Genomic DNA, 21,279 nt, shown 5'->3' with positions numbered 1-21,279 from the left:
GAAAGTATTGCCCTCTGGGCATGGATAGAGTGCCTTTCCTTCACCACCACCACATGCAAGCTAATTGCTGTGTGACTTGGAAGCATACGTCTTGTATTCTAAACACAGGCTGAGCCAAATGAGGGTATCTTCTCATGGGAGTCTGTGTGTTTCTTGCTGGTGTGACCACCATAGCGACTGGGAGTTTAATCTCTCACCCAAATGGGAGCCTAACCCTCTCAGGCCCTTCTTACTGGTATGTTTCTGAGTCCAACGCCAGGTGCTGCCTTTGACCTATAAAGCTGCCTGGGGCATTCTGGGAGTTGTGGTCAAACACATCTGGAGGACACCAGGTTGGGAAAGGCTGCTGTAGACTGATGGTGTCCTGGGTATCTCGGGGACCTGAGGATAACCTGCTTCAAGGTATTTAGAAGCCACCTACATAGGTCCCCATGAGAAATTGCTACCTGACAGCTAAGGAGATGCCCTCCCAAGGGGCTCTGCACTTGGTTCCTTCAGTTCTGGCATTCCACGGACAGGTTGGATCCCATTTGTTTTATGTGCTTTCAGTTGCAAATTTCTGTTCCATCACTGCTGCTATTTTTCTCTCTCTTTGCTCTTTTGTCACAGCACTTCCAGCATGACGGCCGCAATGACAAAGCATCAGCACATAAGTGAGTTCAGCATCCATGCGACTTTAGCAACAGGGTGGGGTGGCAAGGGCAGTCGATTCTTCCCTGCCTTCTCATAGTAAGGAACTATACATAAGTGACTGTAAATATAAATAACTAACTATAAATAAATTCCCCGCCTCCTCCTAGTAAATGTTGGAAAGTCTAGTGTGACTTACAGCAGAGCTGCCTTATATAAAGAAAGTGTGGCACCACAGCATTTATTATTGGAGGCAATAAACACAGGCTAGAGCCAGTTTGGAAGAAGTTCAGATCAACTTCATTAGTGTTTTTATACACAACGTCAGAGAAGGCTGTCTAACACTGTTTAACTACAAACACCCCCTAAAGCTGGATGCGTGAGTGTAAGTAAGTGAAGGCATGAGATACAGTTACTTGCTTCCTTCAGAGAGAGAGCGCATGTTGCTTGTTGCAGAGGTGAAGAGGAAGGGGAGGGAGTAGGAGAAAGGAACCAATCACATTGTAGGACAATGAGCGGGATGAACAAGACAAGCAGCTGTTGATGCAACCCATTTTCTATCGCCCACCAGTGTCTGGAACCATGCAGGATTGTCCCTATTATCCAATATTCCCCTTCTCAATTCCGCATGCTCTAGACTCCATGTGACCTAGTTTTTCTCACAGACCTTGGTAACTATCTTTGGTTAATGGTTTGGTGAGTATATCCACAGTCGTGTTTGCTGTGGGACAGTAGCGTAACTCAATGAGCCCCTGTTGTTGTAGATCTTTTTATTACATGATATTTAACATCAGTGTGATTGGCGCATGCACTGTTTTTCCCTGTTAGAGAGAGTCTTGTGCAACTTTGATCATCCTCATGAACCAGGATAGGTCTGGGCTCGTAATTCCCAAGTCTTCAGGTAGCAGCCTAAGCCCTAAGACCTCTCTGCGCACTGTTGCAGTGGATACCGATCCAGCTTCAGGAGATGAGTGGGCAACTGTGGCCTGGCTGTGGCTGCTCAGCTCACAGCTCTGCCCCCATAGAAAAATATGTGTGTCCACTGGTGGCTTTGTGGTCTGAAATGTCCTCAGCCCAATCTGCATCCATGTACCCCACTAGTTTAAGGCTATTGGTGGCTGGCAGTCTTCGCTTCAAGCGCGCAGACCCTTCGGATATCTTGCCACCCTTTGGACTGCAGTCCAGTCTCTGGCTGGGTGAGCTTGTTTCCTTGCACCGCATGACTATTGGAGTGGCTGTGTCAGGCCTAGTGGTTGTAGCCAAGTACAGAAGCTTACTGATGACCTCTCTATAGCTGCTGTTTTCTGGTAGTGGCTCACTAGGTTCCCTGTCCTTGTGGAGACCTGTTTCCATTGGTGTAGACACTGTATTAGCATCTTTTGCCCTAGGCTCTGTAGCAACTCTAGGATCTTTTGTGTTTGAGAAGATAAGTGACATCTCCTTGCCCATCAATTTGTGTGCCTAAATAATAACTGGTACCTCCTAGATGTTTGACTTCTACCTCTTTGTTTAAGTGCAGCACAATTTCTTCACTGCCTTTTTTATTGTCATGGCAGTACTCTGCATACAGAGAACTCTACGTACAGTTGTCTATCTTTGGGTCTGGGATCCTGTCTCCCTTGCTTCCTGGAGCAGAGCCAACCATGATGCCTTCTTCAGCTCTGGAGTCCAGCTGGATCGCCTTTCCTTTGGGATTGGCATATAGACCCAGCTTCCAAACGCTCTCAGGTGTTCTGTGCTCATTTTCCAATCATGCCACAACTTATAAGGAGTTTTGTCAGTGGCCTTGGTTCACATTCTATTCAGTCATTACAGCTTCTTCCCAATGTCTGTCAGGAAGTTCTGCATCTAGCAGATAGGTCACACAGTACCTGGAAAAATCTATAAAAGAAAGTGCGTATCTGTTCCCTCTAGCTGAGGCTGGCTAAATGGGACCACACAGATCAGTATGAATCAGCTCAAAAGGCTTGCTTGAGTGTCTCTGACGTTGCTTGGGGACGGGTGGCCTGGTTGCCATCCCTTTTATGCATGTCATGCATTTGTGATCATAACTGATGCACTCTTTTGTTTTATATCAATGTCTCCAACCAAGCCCTTCTTCAGCTCCAGAATGGCGCTCACATCACAACGTGCAAGCTGCCTGTGCCTCAGTGAGGAGCATAGGGATGTCCGCCACTGGGAAATCCAGCTCTTTGGGAGCTGACCGAAATTCTGTGATGTGCCCAGCTTGGCTTGTATTTGTGAGCCGAGCCATGCTTTTCCCCTGAATTCTAGGGACATTTTACATATTTTATTTAATTTGTGGAAATAGGCATTTGTGCAAATTTTGGCTGCAATTTGCATAATTTGTGCAAATTATGCAAATCTCAGTCAAAAGTTGAACAAATTATGCAAATTGCAGTCACAATTTGTGCAAATGTCTATTTCTGCAATTTTTTTTTAAAAAAGGAAAATCCACCAGCTGGCCCAACTCACTGTAGACTGAGTCGGGCCAGCTGACAGAAAATGGAGCAAAGTATGGGGGGTCTGAGTTGATGAAAGCTCACCACTACCACCCCAACCAGATTCCCCCAACTTCCCTAGCGCAGCAATCCTCTGTTGTACATTGTTTGGCAGCATTAGCCTTTTCTTCCTGGCAGTCTAGTTTGAAGACTCCATCCTTCTCGAAGCCTCTGGCCTCTCGTTGACCTTTAAAAGAAACTGTACAGCCTTTCTTATTAAAGTGTACATCAAAGCCTTTTCTTGTCAGTGTGGATATACCCCGCTGATTTGTCTTTTGTTCAGGAATGAACTGTACTTCCTCTGCTGTGATATCATTGCACGCATTCTCAGTCTTGCATCTTAATGCTGTCTTTCCTTTACTCTTAGTGGAAACAGGAGTTCCATCAGTTAAATAATACTTAGGTTTGCATCTGGGTTTAGTTCATGGAATAAATTAGCATCAGAGGACATATGTGAAGAAGCCCATGGTCAATCAGCAATGTAACTTTGGTATTTCTTGTGTGGGTTACACTAAAAGTTCTGTGACCTTTATTTTTATGCTATTTATAATCCTTTTGGCTCTCTTTCCTTCGAGGAGTTAAAATTGCTCCAGCATTCCCTCTGGAGGTGGCCCTTTCTGTTGCTTTTAAAACATGGGGGTAGCACTTTTCTCTGTGTCTGCTTGCTTGCCTTGGTTGCCTTTCAAAATGCCTACCTTTGGGCTTGTTTCTGATGATCATATAATTTGAGCCACTTTGTGTTTCAGTTTCCTCATGAGCCTTTTCATAGAATCATAGAATAGTAGGGTTGGAAGGGGCCTACAAGGCCATTGAGGCCAACCCCCTGCTCAGTGCAGGAATCCAAGTCAGAGCATCCCCGACAGATGGCTGTCCAGCCTCGTCTTGAAGGCCTCCAGTGTGGGAGAGCCCACCACCTCCCTAGGGAATTGGTTCCATTGTCGTATTGCTCTAACAGTCAGGACGTTTTTCCTGATGTTCAGCCGGAATCTGGCTTCCTGTCACTTGAGCCCATGATTCCGTGTCCTGCACTCTGGGATGATCGAGAAGAGATCCTGGCCTTCCTCTCTGTGACAACCTTCCAAGTACTTGAAGAGCGCTATCATGTCTCCCCTCAGTCTTCTCTTCTCAAGGATAAACATGCCCAGTTCTTTCATTCTCTCTTCATAGGGCTTTGTTTCCAGTCCCCTGATCATCTTTGTTGCCCTCCTCTGAACCCTCTCCAGTTTGTCTGCATCCTTCTTCAAGTGTGGTGCCCAGAACTGGACACAGTACTCCAGATGAGGCCTTACCAGTGCTGAGTAGAGGGGAACTCGTACTTCCCAGGATTTGGAAGCGATGCTTCTATTAATGCAGCCCAAAATAGCATGAGCTTTTTGTCTTAGTGCTTCTCCCATTATGGAGCTTAGTAAGTCATGTTCTTTCTTTTGCATTAAACACAGAAGTGAATGTGGAGTAGCTTTGTGGAAGGGAACATAGAAAGAGCCCCATTTTTAGCTGATCATTTAATATTTGCCCCGAGGTAGCCAACTTATCTAGTACATTAAGTAGACTTGCAATATGCTGATCAGTGTCCCCTCCTTCCTTTAAACTTGTAGAGAATAGTTTTCTAACCAATAAAACTTGTTTCTGTTTCTCATCTTCCCCATACAATTAAGCATATCTGCAGCCTTTTTTGCTCCCAGTATATGCACATTCTGATTATAAGCATTGTATTAATAAATCTCTTACCTTTATGTTTTTGGAGTCTCATCTCGCAATTGCTTCTCCTCCTGTCCCAGGTCGCTCTTTATCCAGTGCTTCAAATATCCCATCCATCTCAAGTTGGTTTCTCAGTCTGAAATTTAGTCTGGGAATCACAGTTTGCTCACTCTCAGCCATGGTTCCAATTCAAAAAGAAGAAATTCTGAACCCTCATTTTCCTGTGTGCGGCTTCAGCCATTAAACTGATCATACATTCTTAAAGAACTCAAATATGAAATTGCTGTTCTACCAAAATATGCAAATTGTCCCTCAGATCAGCCTCTGTACCAGAGGACTGGAGAATGGCCAATGTAACACCAATTTTTAAAAAGGGATCTAGGGGGGATTTGGAAAATTACAGGCTGGTTAGCTTAACATTTGTTCTGGGTAAATTGGTTTAAAGCATTATTAAGGATAAAATTAGTAAGCATATATAAGGACAAGCCATGCTGAAAAAGAATCAACATGGCTTCCACAAAAGCAAGTCCTGTCTCACTAACTTTTAGAGTCCTTTGAGAGTGTTAATAAATATGTGAACAGGGGTGATCCAGTAGACATTGTTTAGTTGGACCCCCAAAAGGTTTCTGACAAAGTCTCTCACCAAAGACTTCTGAGCAAACTTAGCAGGCATGGAATAAGAGGGGAGGGCCTCTTGTGGATCAGTAACTGGTTAAAGAACGGAAAGCAGAGAGTAGGAATAAATAATAAATTCTCCCAATGGAAGGATGTAACCAGTGGGGTCCTGCAGAGATCTGTACTGGGACCAGTGCTTTTCATCTTATTCATAAATGATCTAGAATTAGGAGTGAGCAATGTGGTGGCCAGGTTTGCTGATGAAACCAAATTATTTAGGGTGTTTTTAAAAAAAATTGGATTGCTAGGAGCTCTCCAAACAAATCCAAATGGCAAATGTAGTTCAGTGTAAGCAAGTGTAAAGCGATGCACATTGGGGCAAAAGATCCCAGCTTCAAGTATAAGCTGATGGGATCTGAGGCAAGTGACTGTCCGAGAAAGAGATCTTGGGGTTGTGGTGGATAGTTCAGTGAAAATGTTGACACAGTGTTCAGCTGCTGTGAAAAAGGCAAAATCCATGTTAGGCATAATTAGGAAAGGAACTGAAAATAAAATTGCCAAGATTGTATTCCCTTTATACATATCTACGGTATGACCACACTTGGAATACTGTGTACAGTTCTGGTCACCACACCTAAGAAAGGATATTATAGAGTTGGGTGCAGAAAAGGGCACATAACGGCACATGCTAGCTCAGGAATGCTGGGAGTTGTAAAACTTTTTCTGTCTAACCACGCATAGGATTGTGCCCTAAAATGGTGAAGGGGCTGGAGCAAGTCCCCTATGAGAGAAGGTTACAACAGCTGGGATTGTTTAGCTTGCAAAAAAGATGAGTAAGGGGAGACATGATAGAGGTGGAGAATGTGGAAAGGGAGACATTTTTCTCCTTCTCTCACAATACCAGAACCCAGTGGGGTCACCCTATGAAGCTGGTTGGTGGGAGATTCAGAACAGATAAAAAGAAGTCCTTCTTCACACAGCGCAGAGTTCAATATGGAATTTGCTCCCACAGGAAGTAGTGATGGCCACCACTTTGGATGGCTTTAAAAGGGGGTTGGACAAATTCCTGGAGGAGAAGGCTGGCAATGGCTACTACTAGTCCTGACTAATACCTATATGCTAGTACCTATGCTACCTATAGTACTAGGGGAAGTGAGCTTGTGTGCACGCGGGCGGGATGGTGCTGTTGCACTCATGTCCCGCATGGGCAGCTGGTTGGCCACTGGGTGAATAGAGTGCTGGGCTAGATGGACCTGTGGTCTGATCCAGCCTCAGGGCTCTTCTGATGTTCTTGTTGGTTTTCTATAGATTCTTTGAAATTCTGATGTTATTGTTCTGATTTCTTTTTCTGTAATCCCATCTGAAGGCCTTTTTGTGCGAGAGATGGACTAGTCATTTGGCATACCAGAGGTGGGAGCTTCAGGCCCAGGAGCCAAATCTGGCCCACCTGGGACCCCAGTCCATCCCCCTGGGGTGCCCCTTCCCCAGCCACCGATCCCTTGGTGGCACCCTGGCGTCTGTGCAGTTTTGCCCCCCTTCTGAAAGACTGAGCTGCCCCTCGTTGGGCTGAGTGACTGGCCAGAAGAACCTTCAGCTACCAAGCACTGGCCTGGGGGCCCCAGCCCTCTTGATCTTGAGCCCACCCACCACTGGAATGTGGCCCTGAGCGTATATTTTCATTTTGGCCCCATCCATTCCGCCCCAAGAGCTCCTCCCAGATGGAATTCGCCCTCCGGCTGAAAGGGGCCCCGTGCTCCTGGCCCGTGCTGATGGGAAGCAGCTCTGTAGGAGCTATGACAGAGGTCTCTTCCCACACACCTCCTTCTCTTCTCTGTCTTAAGTGGAGGTGCCTGGGGCTGAACACACGACTTTCCACGAGCCCCGCATGTGCTCAGCCACAGAGTGGTGGGCGTGCCCCTTGAGGACTAGAGATGCGGGGGTGGGGGGAGAAAGGGAAATTTGTTCCTGGCAGTCTCTCAGTGCTACAACTAGAGGCTGAGCCAAACAGCAGAGCCTGGCTGGGCCTGCTTTCCCTTGTCTTGGGGGATCAGCAGTTCCACTCCGTTGCAATCCTGCCCCTTTCATTTCTTCCTCTCAGTCTGCAACGTTGCACTCTCAGTACTTTTTTCTTCTGTACATAGGAAATAACCCGAGGTTCCCATTTCTCAGGAAGGAAAGGAGGGGAGTGAGTGGTGGTGGAAAGCTTCAAGTGGCACAGCAGTCCTTCCCTTCCTCGGGCATCCGTTCAGGTCACCTAGCCCAGCTGCTTGAGAGGCAGGGCTCCCCACCCCACGCCCACTCCTTGGTCTGCCCACCCACACTCTCCCAGACTCTTCAGTGCAATGCCCAGCATGAAATGGAAGGAAAGGAACCTCCAGAGAGCCGTCCCATGGGAGCTTCTGAAGAACCCGCCAGCCAAATGCCCTGGTGTGCCAGACGGGGGAGGGGAGAAGGGGGACATTTGCCTTTGGAAAGTCAGGCCTCTTAGGGTGGCTTGATGTCCCTCCAGTGGCACCACCTTGGGCTGTTCTCAGAACTCAGCCTGGGCTTTGACAGGTTTCCTCAAAGGACGGGAGAGGGTAATTCCTTCCTCAAGAACCACAAAATTGCACCATCTGTGCCTTCCAATAGCTGACAGAGGGAAGCAAGTGAATTTGTGACCCAGACAGACCGACCTTTTTGAATACTCAGAGCAGCTTTGCACCCTGTGTAACACAGCAACCTTCTCTGTCTTTGCAACCTGGCTCTACAACCTGTGAGATGCACGTACCTACTCTCCATTGAGAAGTGACCTCCATCCGCACCCGCTGTCCACACCAGCAGGTTGAATGGGCACCGTGCTTCTCCCCCTTCAACCAGGCACATGTTTACATGCTCAGATGCAGGTTTTACTAAGGAACGATTAGCAATCAATCCCCGAATGGCTATGAAAGTCATGCCCTGCTGTCCCTGCCCCAGGTTTCTGGGCCAAAGCCGACATGACATTAAATGTGTGAATGCATGTAAAGTGTCTTCCCTCCCACCCCTTAAACAAGCTATAGGAAAAAAGGGAGGCAGCAGGATTGGGACCATGGTGCATGGGGAGAAGCTGCCATTAACCCTGGAAGGGAAGCTTCCATTCTTCAGGTGAGTTGCTCTTTCTTTTGAATTCTCGCAAGGATGTATGTTTATTTGTACATGCTGCTTGCTTAATTTGTATGTTTACCCATTTATATACTTCAGTATAGTCCCCCATTATTTTGTTATGTCAGGCTCAGAGGTTCAGCAGCACCCTAAGGTGGACTCAGAGTCTAATGCACCCCTGGTTCCCCCACTTCTGGGAGAATCCTTGGCACCCCCTCATTTACCTTCCAGACCGGAGCACGTAGCTCTTCCCTCAACCTCAGACTCTGAGAACGACTCCCGCACAGCTTCTCTTTGTCCCTCAGCCATGCAGGAGCATGAGGCCACAGAAACAACCATGTGCCCTTGAAGGGCTACCGCTAGCCTCCTGCAGAGATGGAGCTTCTGGAAATCTTGGGCCTGCCAGCCTTCTTGAGGCCTTAGTCTCCTGCAGTCCCTTGCTGGGACAACAACTCTCCCTCTGGGGAAACAGCCCGGTGAGTATCCCCTGCAGTACCCTGTCCAGGGTCCTGATAGTTCCTTCCCTTGCAGTGACCCTTTTCTCCTGGATCTGACTGTGTTTTGCCTGGCTTGACTCCTCTCTGCCTGATGCCAGGCCATCCACAAGTGCTTGGGCTATCTGCTCCTTCCCCTAGCCATCAAGCCAAGCCAGGACATGTTCTTTATTTTTACCAGATCACAGACCAAAAGCCAACACACAAATATAAGATATCTCTGGTGACGGGAAGGATGCTGAGCAGCATTCCAGGTGTTTCCAGCTGCCCTGCCCTACCCCTCTGTCCTGCCCTTGGAAGACATGTACAAGACCCTGGTGCCTGAATGGCAGCAGCCAAAGGGACATTGAACCTTGGGTTTCAAGCCAGGGCCCAGGCTGCCAACCTGGCTGGCTGGATTCCTGGCTAATTTGCAGTGGGCACAACAGTGATAGCTAGAAGATCAACCATCAGCTGGGTGTTGGGGAACAGAGTGCTGTTTCAGCCATCCTGACCAAAATCGAAAGGGCGGCTCTAAATTATTTGTCAAATATTTTCTTCACACTTTCTCTCTCAGCACTGGTAGCATCTCAAAGCCAACCACCAATTGTCATGAACACCCTTGGTTTTAATATTTGCTACTCGTCTGAGGCCCCCCTCCAGGTGCCCCCACCAAATGAGGCAGGGGGCTAAAAGGCTAAAAGGGGGGGGGGCCTTTTCAGTGGTGGTGTCCTCATCTGTGGAATGTCCTTCCCACTCCCAGACTTGCCTGGTGCCTACAGGATGCTCTTTTTGGTGCCAGGTGTAGACCTTCTTATTCTCCCAGATATTTTAAGAACTATTTTAATGCTTTTAAATGTCTGTGCATTTTTGGCCAATAGCCTTACTTTATTGTCTTGCTGTTTTTACCCCCCTGCTGCTGATTTCACATTGTATTATTTATCTTTTGCTCTTATTACTGCTTTATTGTGATTTTATATTTTATGTTCTTGAATTTACTTGCCAAGATAACGTTGGTTACTGGCTGGTCTAAAAGTGCAAATAAATAAATACACATGTCCTTGGTTGCAGCAGTTATTGCTCTGTGCCAGGCATGTGATGCCTAAATTTTATTTCTTCCAATTCCTCTTTCGATCTATTTGGTCTTGGTTAGTCTGGTTTTTAACCTTAAGTAGACAGATTTATGACTGTGTTGTGTTTCCCCAAACCTCCCCCTTTGCCTTCCCTTTTTCTTTCAGTTTAATTTTCCTTTTTGCCTTTAATCCTGTATACTTCCCCATGTCTCCCTTCACTGGCTTCCTCTATTATTTCACATCAAGTTTAAACTTCTTATTCTAATCATCAGGTTTCGTCATGGTCCTGCCCCTTTATTGCTTTCTCTCTATTCTGCTCCCCAATCCCACCATCTTTTTATTAAATCACCACCGCCTGGTACAGTGGCCGCACATCCTACTTTGGTGAGGAGAGGCCTCTGTCTGAAGGCATCTGCCCAGCCCAGACCTGGTTGCAGACACAGAGCCATGGGAAGAGAGAGCTGCAGGGGCCTTGAGATTGCCCACCCGCAGTTGTTCGTACCAGGGCAGCAGGCTGAGCAGCAGAGGCATTCTGATCACCTGGCCACAGCCTCCTCTGCTGTAGTGAGATGGGCTGTATCTCTATTTAAGTCACAGCAATTATTTCTAAATTGGCTTCTAGACATCTAAACTAGTACATGCAATTTCCACGCCAATTCTTGCGCTCGTTTGCCCTCTCTTTCAGTGATGCATTTTTTCTTTTTCAGTGGTTGACCATGTTCGTACAATCACAGCAGGAGAAATAAGAACCTAAGAAGAGCCCTGCTGGGTCAGACCAAAGGTCCATTAGTTCCCCATTCTGTTCACACCGTGGCCCACCAGCTGCCCATGGGAAGCCCGCAAGCATGGTGGCTTATTTCCACAGCCAGACGTGCTGGTTGTATGCCGGGGGGGATGCGCAGAAATACCCCCAGCAGTGCAGCTTGTCGTGTCATGTGAACTCAGTGAAGATGGCCTGTTGCCATGGTTAACAAGCCACCCAGAAGCCTTACTACAGCCCATGAGGTCTGGGTGGTTTGTTAACCATGGCAGCACACCACCCTGGCTGAGTTCGCACAGCACAAGCTGCACTGCCAAGGGCAATGATGCTAACCCCCTGGCACATGGCTGGTGTGTTTAGGGTGGGTAACAAGCCACCGTGGCTTATTAACCACGCTGCGATCATGCGAAGCAGGTAATTTTGTAAGTGGCCATGCTACTCCCTTGTCCTCCTTCTCATCAACACACTTTCTCCCTCAAAGCCCTTTCTGCATGGAACTCTTTCCCTTTAGATATTCAGCTAGCCTCCTCCTTGTCCTCCATTCAGAAGTTATTAAAAACTCTCCTGAATTCCCTTCTGGATGTCCTGTTTGACATATGCAATTATTTCTCTATGTGTAGGTGGTTGCTGTTCTTTCTTTTAGTCTCTTCCATGTACTGCAAAGTTTCTCCCTTTTTCCTCCAATCCTACTCTTCCTTTTGATTCTAATTGGTTTTTTAAAATTGTGAACCTATAGGCAGAGATCTGTTCATTTTATTTCTGTGCAGTGCCTAGTGTATTTATTTTTTTGTTCATTCATTCATTCATTCATTCATTTTATATCCCTCCTTTCCTCCAAAAGATGGTGCTTAAGGTGTCTCACAATAAAATCCAGACTTAAAACACAACATAAAAACAAATTAAAAACACAGAAATAAAAGAACTAAACAGCACCCACCAATTAACCTCATCATCACAAGGAAGGCTCTCTTTTGGGTTCTCAACACACATCTATGATTATTAGTATTGACTTTCTAGTTTACCCCATTCTGAGGCTTGAGAGGGGTCAGCAATGCTAAAAACAACAGTAAAAAAAACCCAATTCATAAAACACCCATTAAAACTTAAACCTTTTAAATATTGGATTAAAATCACCCAATCTGTACTTAGCCCCAGACATTGAACAGCATCCCAAATAAGAATTGCAGAATTTCTAGAAAATGCTTGTGCTCAGACTTTGGTGAGTCACCAGCAAAAGGAAAGTCTACGGTTGCAAGGCATCTACAGAGTCAACTGGGCACTTTTGTCTTTCCATGAAAGCTTATGCCACAGATAAATATCTTCACCTTTAACGTGCCGTCAGGTTCTTTGTTGCTCTTAGAGCAACACCAGTGTGTGGTTCCTTTTTTGCTGGCTTGCAGTGCTGTTTCCATGTCCCCAGCCAACTGGCAGAGGAGTAGCCTTTTGTCCTTGCATGGGGGAATTTGATACAGGAAAGAGGAATTCCCCCTTCCTCTCTGCCCCAGGTCCCCAGTGATTATGTGTGATGAGGGACTGTGAAGGAAGCAGTAAAACCTTCACATCAAAGGGACCGGAGGCTCCTTTGCAAATAAGACTTAAGTTTCTGGATCCTTTTATTATAGCCTGTTATCTCAGTCAATCATTAACCAAAGTCCTTGGTGCAAGTCAGAACGAAAAGCTTACCCACGCTCCCCACCTATTAAAAGTCCCTTTCTTCGTAGGTTAGGCAAGGTAGAAACAGATATGCCAGTCCCCTTGCAGTTTATAGAGAGTGAAAGGCACAATTTGTGCATTGCCCCCTGGAATTATTTACTGCACAGTTGCACCAGATATGAACAACTCCTATTTACTTCAACAGCTTGCCCATGCCTCCTTATGTTTCGCCTCAGTCTACCTCCCTGAAATTAAAATGCTTCTTGCGCTGCCCATGCTGGATGTTGTGAACTGTTATCCCCTCTTCATTTTGAAATCCTTTTATTATTTGGAAACTGTTCAAATGCAGCATTAAAGAACAGAATTCTAAAGAGCTGGGGAAAGTGTATTTAGCTCCACATTCATAAATACCATCAATTAATTCAGCACTTGGAATAGGATTAGACGGCTGAATGAGAAAATGAAGCAACCATATGCATATTTTTAAAGAAATCTGTCAATTTTTAATTAAGCAAATTGCAGTATAAAACATTGGGGGAGGGGGGTTGACAGGTGATACAAGAAAGGTGGTTTATATTTTACATGTCTCTGTTACAACATTGCAAAGATATCTACATTGAAAATGTCCACACGCTTCCTGTTTCCCATTGCTTCTACCATCATTCGTTACAATGAGGGAGGCTGAGCCACCAGGTGGGGAACTGAGATGTCTCCTTTTCTCTAATAGGTCTCCTGTGGTGGCTCAAGGTGACAGCACATCAAGGGTTAGCTGGGAAGGCGAGCTAGGTCCTCCATACAAGTAAAAACGAAACCCTCTCCTCTCTCTCTTGCACGATAAGCAACATCTCAGTCTTTCGCAAACTCACTCAAGGGATTTCCAATGCAAAAGTAAAAACTCCCACTACCTGTGAACACCATAGTCATTGCAAAAGGGGAAGCTGCCATCTTGAAGAAGGTACCCAGTGATTAACTTTTCTTTTTAAGGCTCCTTGAGTCTTGCCTGCCAGTGAACTCCACTCTTCACCCTCAAAGCCCTGCTGAGCTTGTCAGGCTTAGCCTGGGCTGTGGCTGCTTTGTGCATGCTCTGGGGTATAGAATCATAGAATAGTATGGTTGGAAGGGGCCTACAAGACCTTCGAGTCCAACCCCCTGCTCAATGCAGGAATCCAAGTCAAAGCATCAGGGACTTTTTACATATTTAATTTGTGGAAATAGACATTTGCACAAATTCTGGCCGCAATTTGCATAATTTGTGCAAATTATGCAACTCCCAGTCAAAAGTTGTGCAAATTATGCAAATTGCAGTTGCAATTTGCCCAAATGTCTATTGTCCATTTCCTTATTCATGTGATCTAGGGAGGGGGCCAGGCATTAAAAACAGGCTCTAGGATTCAGTCCTGGATTTCATTAAGCTCTGGATATCCCCTTTGGTGGGAACATGATTGTCAGGACTCCAGAGGCTGGGCTGTCGTTCTGCACCGGCTGGGCATGGGATGTTAGGCATCCACAGCTGTGAGTTCTCCACCCCAGGAATTCAGGCGCTAATGTTTCAAACCCAGGTCACCAAACAGAGGGTCAAAGGAAGCTCTTGGAGAGGGCAACAGATGCAAGAGTAATCTGAGAATAGAGTGAAAGAAGTCCCCTACCATCCACCCACCCACCGACACTTAGGTCTGCAGCTGCAGAGACGGAGGTGAATACAGAGTATGATGCTGCCTTTATTCATATCTACTGCAGAGGGATTTTCTTTGAAGGTCTGGTCCAAGTGGATTCAATGGCAGAGACGGTTTGCTGTTCTGGAAGGGAAGACAAAGGTGCTTGGTTTGAGAAATCCGCATGGGTGACCTCACATGGTGAACGATGGCAGGAGCCCCATTTGATATCCCAAGAAGCTAAGAGGCACAAACCTGTGGGGACTTTGACAGACAAATATTGGCTCAGGTGGGTACCATAAAGCCAGGGTAGACAACCTGGTGCCCTCCAGATGTTTTCAACTACAACTCCCATAAGCCATGGCCAGCATGGCCAAGGGTCAAGGATTATGGGAGTTGTAGTAGAAAGCCTCTGGAGGGCACCAGGCTGCCTACCAATCCAAAGTGCGAAAGAGAGACGTGCATCCAGTTCATATATTGATGTACATCAGGGGACTTGCAGCCGCTCTGCTCTGCAGTGCATATCTTTAGAAAGTTACACTTTATGGCACTCCCAGATGTTAACCACCATGAGCACTGTTCTTGCAATGGAAAGGCCGGATATAAATCTCTTAGACAGACAGGTAAATATTTATGACCGCAGTTGGTGCACATGATTGAGAATGCAATGGGGCTGCAGCACAGTGGGAGAACGTGTGCTTTGCATGCAGGAAATCCCAGGTCCAACCCCCAGCGTTTCCTGTTAAAACGGATATCAGGTAGCTGGGTGCGGAAAGACCTTTTCTCTGCTTGAGAGACCAGAGAGCTTCTGCCAGTCACAGCAGGCTTCTCCTCCCAAAGTCATCTCCATTTCACTCACTTACAAAACCCAAACCAGCCTTCCCTAACCTGGGGCCTTCCAGATGTGTTGGACTGCAACTCCCATCATTCCCAGCCAGCATGGCCATTGGGGAAGGCTGATAACTCCATCACCCCAAGCCATTTAGGACGGCTCACCTAAACAACCCCATCACCTCACCCCCGCCAGGACATCACAGATGTTCAGCCATACTCACCTCCTAGGCTCGGGATCTTTGCAGCCTCTGGGCCTTTTTTTGGTCCAGTGCCCTCTTGAGGGCCAAAGCCCATCTAGAGTCAGGAGGGTAACACAGTTCACGCCCCGCCTTGGTGATCAGCCTGAGCCAGGACAGAAGAAGTGGGAGAATTATTTGAAACCTCAGTTAACCTGCTCAGCCTGCAGTCAACAGGACGGCTTCACAGGCACAATAACTGAATTCACAGCCATGTCCATGGAACCTAGCTTGCAGCCTCAGCCATGGGTTTTAGGAATCCCCCTCTCTGAGGAAAAAAAAACAGATTCCTGGTACTCAGGTGGAAATGCTGAGCACTGAAAGGTGAAGAAGTGTCTTCCAAAGGCTCTGAGATCACAGAAGATTTTCTCAAATTACAGCTACCAAGTTATTCCCAATTAATTCCAGCCCAACACCTCAGTCTATTATCCTGTAGCCTCCAATTTCCCATAAGTATCTTCCTTTCTTTTCTGATACTTCACTGTTTCATTGATACTTTATCTTAAACAGAAAATGCTGATGCTAAATAAGGTTTGCAGATAATAATTTTAATGTGTTCATTAGGTTTAGACCCCCCCCCCCACTGTCCCGTTTCATCAATAGAATAGAGCCATGGGGGCTCCCAGACAGTCTCCCCGCTTCCCCAAGCCCTGGCCAGATCCAGGCCTGCTTGGCTTGAGTAAAGGAGCGGGCATCTTTGGACTACTGCCTGTACAGCATGAATGTGTCTTGAGCGGATCAGGAATGGGTTGCTTTGGGAGATCTGGGCCAGCCTCTGCCATGGATTCATAGAGTGGCTTTGAGCAAATCACTGTTTTTCTGCCTCAGTGCCTAGTCTGTAGAATGGGAACCAGAGCGGCCCACCACTCGGGGTTGTTGTGGGGATGAGCTCAGGCTGATTAGCGTCTGTAGAACTCAAATGGCGCTTCCATCCCTCCATCAATGCACAGGCTGCTGGTGGGAAGCTGTACTGGAGTCCATCCTGAAGGACACTCTCCATGTCAGCAAAGACAGGTTGTGGAGCCGGTCCCGGGGGAGGAAGCCTGTGGGAGGCTGTGTGCTTGGGGCTCCCAGTGACTGCGCCGCCGGCGTCTCACTGGAGCCAGGGACAGTTCACAGCATTCCCAGGAAGCCTTCCCAACTGGCCAGATACTCACACAATTGCCGAGACTGGGCATCCCATGGCCGGCTCCTGGATGATGTACGACTGCAACATGTTCACCCTTTTGACATGTAGGGGGACATCTTTGATGGCCTCGCAGCAGTCCACAGAATAGCTCTTCCTTCCTGAATCAGAAAAAAGGGTAGTTGAGTATGTGTGTGGGGGGGTGTCTTTCTGTGTCCTTATGAGGTCTTCCTTGCCATATCTGGGGTACCATCTCCAGTTCTGGGTGCCACATTTTAAGGACATTGACAAACTGGAGTGTGTCCAGAGGGTGACCAGGTGGTCAGGAATGCAGGAGAACCAAGTCCTATGAGGGATGACTGAAGGAGCCAGGAGAAGGGGAGATGTGATAGAGGTCTTCAAATATCTGAAGAACTGTCATGCAGAAGGTGGAGTAGATGCTGTTTTCTGTTGGTCCAGAGAGCAGAACTAGAGCCAATGGGTGAAAATCGCAGGGAAGCAGATTTCAGCTAAATGGAGGAGAAACTTCCCAACAGTGAGAGCTGTTCAGCAGTGGGGCAGACTGCCTTGGGAGGAGGTGGGCTCTCCTTCAGTGGAAGGGTTTAAGCAGAGGAAGGATAGCCATCTCTTAGGGATGCTGCAGCTGCATCCTGCATTGCAGATCCTGCATTAAATGGGGTTGGACTAGATGACCTTAAGGACCCTTCCATCTCTATTCTGTGATTTTACTGTCTGGGGTATAACAGTGATCTGCTCACAGGGTTCCTAAGCAAATGTCCTTTACAGTGGACATTTTTGCACATTCAAAACGCCATTCGAAGAGGGGGAAAACCAGAACTCTGGGCCCAGGAGTAGCCACTGCCAGGCCGTGCTAAAGGGAGAGGAGCATCTGGTTAGGCAATTCCCTTCCAACTGTGTAACCCCAATACACACCTGACATTGGCAGCCGGAGCATCAAAGACAATGGTGCACAGCAGGTACACTTCAGCCCCAGCACATTTTTCAAGAACCTCAGCATGACAGAGACAGAGAAGTGAGTGGGACCACTGTACCTTGAGCTTGAAGGATGCAGAAAGCAGCAGCCAGGAGGCAGCAGATGAGCAGTGAACGGAGAGCCATGGTGGCCAGAGGTCCCGGGCTAGATGATTCTCAGTGGGCTGTCAGGAGGCTGCAGAGAGCTGGACTGGCTTTCCCTTCCTTTGCTGCCCCTCTATAAACCCCTCCTGAAAGACTTTCACTTTCTTTTGCTTGGCCTTGGCAGCCAGCCTGGTCCCTCCTTCCTTCCTGCCAGGACGTGTTGAGCTGGGGGGCGGGGGGCGGGTGGGAATATTCTTGGCATTCTGCTGCTTCTCTTGGAAGACCCACCACCAGATAGTCTAACTGCACAGCTGCCGACCTCTAGAGTTTATCCCAGAGGAAGCAGCAGCAAATATGAACTCCTTAACATTCTTCATTGTGCTGTTTTTGGGTTGTTGTTTTTTAATGTAGATTACCGTAAATGAGATTTGCTGTTCCAGCCCTGAATAAATACATGCAGATTTCAATGGATACCATCTCCTTGCAGGTGGTCACAGTGCCTCAGTCTTCTCTTACAGGGCTTTACCGCCAAAGGAGAGCTGACCTGGGACATTTTGCTGCCTGGGGCAGAGGACAAGACAGCGGCCCTGCCTCCTCTAGGTCCAGAAGGAGCCAGATTGGCAGTTGCAGCGTGCTGCAGCATGGGTGGTGGGACAATGCCACCCCCCGGCCCTGAGGGAGGCGGCCTGGATGTGGGCAGCAGGGCAGGTTGCCTGGCACACATCGCTCTGCCTTCCCACACCTTGCAGCCTCTCACTACTCTGCCTGGCTCCTGCTTGCTGCCAGATCAAAGAAATACTGCAGTTACGGGGTGGGGGGGTAGTCTGAAGGCTCTTGCTAATCCCCCGCCCCTGCAAGTCTGACGTTCTGGAAAGAGAAGCCGGCATGGGTCAAGTGGGCAGGTCAAGTTTCCCCCAGCTGCCCCTATCTCTGTGCATGGGTGATGTGCTTCTGGCATCCAAGGTAGAAATAGGGAAGGCAGGTGAGGCAGCAGTCAGTCTGTGGCAGAGAGCTGCCTTTGCTCCCTGAAGAGTCCTACAGCTGTACACCGGATGGGGAGAAGGAATCTGCTAATGCTGTGAACCCTCATCAGATGTTCAGCTGGTACATTGGTGTGCCAATAAACAGAACTACCAGAAGTCTCCAGTGGCCTCCTTCTGAGGAAGCTGGACCCTGCAGAAGCACGGGAAGCGTGGGAAGTTTTCATTGCTCAGACATAGGGGGTGCGTATGCGCAACACTATTTTTCACATGGGGGGGTGTCTTGTGAAAATACAGTTAATGTGGGGCGCTAGCATTGATCAGCTCTCCTTCCCCAGGGTCCCCGGCCTTCACCTCCCATTAAATCTTTGAGGGGGTGCCTGGATACATTTAGTCTCTAGAGCATATGCAGGCAAATGCATGAACATCAAGGCACCATCCCTGCAGGCAGCACATTCATGCGGTGCGCACCCAGCCATTTCCACACACATTGCAGCTGCTGAGATATCATTTGAACTGTTGCTAACATATTGCATGGCCATTGAAAGAGCAAACAGCCCCCGCACCCAGACTTCTAAGCTGTGGAAGGCAGGCTGTTGCAGGGGAAGTGAAAGCAGCAGACAGAAGACAGTGAGGAATCTTCAACGTGGTGAGGTTGAGCAGGGTGGATTCCAAGGGTCAGCCTTGGCATGAGAACTGGGGTGTTACCAGTGTCTTTCTGTTTCTTTTATTCTGGGAAGTCGCTTCTGGCAGTCATCCACATGGACGGGTCTCTGGGAACACATGGAATGCATTGTCTGGAGACAAAGCTATGGTGTGAAGTAGCCCAGCCCAAGGATCTTCTAGAGCTGGTCAACCCCCAAAGGTCATCAAGTCTGGGCCCCAGACCAAAACTCAAGGCCACCCAATACTGCCAGCTGCCCCTCAAAGGTTGGCATACACCAGCCTTCCCCAACCTGGTGCCCTCCAAATGTGTTGGAATGCACTTCCCATCAACCCCAGTCAGCATAGCTCACATAGAGATCAAATGGCTGGCAGAAAGGTGTTTCCTTCGATGACTCCAGCAGGGAGCCAAGCCATGGGCTGCATGGGAAAGCCACAGAGACCAGAGTCACTGGCCAGTGTCACCTAGAAGGCTGTTATGACCCAGTCTCAAACTAGGGCATCAGTCAGGCTCTGGATATGAGCAGCGCTTGATGCGTCCACTCAACTCCTCATCCTAGAACAGACAATGAAGCAGAGCAATCCTGAACATACACAGAATGCCTTCCCCTCACTACTCAATAAAAGCTGGCCATTGGCCATGCTGGCTGGGGCTGATGGGGATTGACGTCCCAAACATCTGGAGAGCACCAGGTTAGGGAAGGCTGTTCTAGACTGACTGGCAGCAACTCTCCAGGGACCTAGAGCCAGAGTGACAGTCGGAAGCATGCCCTCACTCTGCTTTGGCTTCATGATGATCCCATGTAGCCAATCAGATTTAGCTATGGGATGATGTTCGAAGTCAGAGTAACGGCACAACAGAGAGATAAATAAGCAGAAAATCCCTAATTCTAAAAGGTGGGCGGGGGGGGGGGATTGAAAGATTATCAGGAAGGGGGAAAGATATTGGGGGAGATGGAAAAGATCCCCCCAAAAGCCATCTTTTCACACTACATAAATGTGCACAGAATGTCCTTGTATTTCTTTATATCTCTTTTCCATACCATAGGCTGGATGTGCGACTTCTTCTTTGGCTGCTAGGCTCACGGACTCTTCTACCCAAGTATCTGCGGGCCAAACTATACCCAGTTATGGATCTCCCCCATCATGTCTAGTTTGGCCAAATGCCTGGTTTAGTTTTGCCTTTCCATTTCAGTACTGCTGCTCTTCTGACCCGAGCCTGTTGTTGCTCCTTCTTCACATTGCAAATAGCTGGAACTGATTGTCAAATCAATTCTCCGGAATACCATTTCCCACATTCCTTGGGAACTAATACATTTACTCACCTCTTCCCAGAATTCAACAGCTACTGGACCATGCTGGCAGGGACTTCTGGGAGGGGCTCAGTGGTAGAGCAGCTGCTGTGCATGCAGAAGGTCCTGGGTTCAAAGCAAAGCATCTCCAGGTGGGGCCGGGAAAGACTCCTGCCTGAAACCCTGGAAAGCCGTTGGTGCCAGTCAGTTCGACAGTGCTGGGCTAGATGGACCCAGGGTCTGACTCAGTATAAGGCAGCTTCCGATGTCCCTGTGAGTGGACATCCAAAGCGTCTGGAGATCTACCTTTTGCCTACCCTTTGCTCTAAAGTAGGCCCACACCTTGAAGGAGTGTTATCATGTTCCATGGTAGCCTGATGTGTTATTCTATGAAGAAAGTATTGCTGAATCTGTCTTGGATTCAAATCTAGAGGGAAGATCTGATACACTTTTTCAACTTTTCTATACTCTGTTTAGTTTCTGGTCTTTCAACTGCTGGTAAATAATTCTGGTTGATTTGGGAAGGCAACTTATTTCCTTCGGCCCTTCTAGAGCAGTTTGTGGTTCTGCAGATTCATGTGGGTCTGTATGCCAGTTTGAATTGAATATACTTATCATTCATTGGGGGCTGAATTTCATACTTTCTCCTTGACCTTCTTCAAAGCTATGGAATCCATCTTGTGAATTAATCTATTGAGGCTGAAATCCTGTACTAACTTACTTGGGAGTAAGCTCCATTGAACTCAGTGGGAATTACTTCTGAGTAGATATGTGTAGGCTTGAACATGTGAGACAAGTTTTTAAAAGCACTTTTTCTATTCCATTTTTTACATACAATCACATGCCCCGTTATCTTAATCTTGGATTTCCCCAAAGTATTGAATCCGGTGATA

The 21,279-nt window shown here is 47.6% G+C and overlaps 1 protein-coding gene and 1 long non-coding RNA gene across 2 annotated transcripts in view; one reads left to right on the top strand and one right to left on the bottom strand.

Moving 5' to 3' along the window:
• Positions 1–21,279, top strand: part of LOC146351847 (uncharacterized) — a 1,244,848-nt gene that overhangs the window by 67,988 nt on the left and 1,155,581 nt on the right. The window lies entirely within an intron of this gene.
• LOC146351868 (C-C motif chemokine 21b-like) lies at positions 12,839–17,559 on the bottom strand. Its single transcript, XM_084832702.1, has 4 exons — positions 17,427–17,559; positions 16,406–16,535; positions 15,234–15,354; positions 12,839–14,322 (listed from the first exon to the last, which is right to left on the bottom strand). Exons 1-3 carry the CDS (start codon positions 17,491–17,493, stop codon positions 15,237–15,239), a joined length of 315 nt encoding a protein of 104 aa, XP_084688828.1. The 5' UTR covers positions 17,494–17,559; the 3' UTR covers positions 12,839–14,322; positions 15,234–15,236.

Source organism: Heloderma suspectum, chromosome 2 (assembly GCF_057233095.1).
Source record: "Heloderma suspectum isolate Gila_16-S chromosome 2, 16-S_ref, whole genome shotgun sequence".
Classification (NCBI taxonomy): domain Eukaryota; kingdom Metazoa; phylum Chordata; class Lepidosauria; order Squamata; family Helodermatidae; genus Heloderma; species Heloderma suspectum.
The sequence above is the reverse complement of the archived record's forward strand: the minus strand, read 5'-3'. Positions and strand labels throughout refer to the sequence as shown.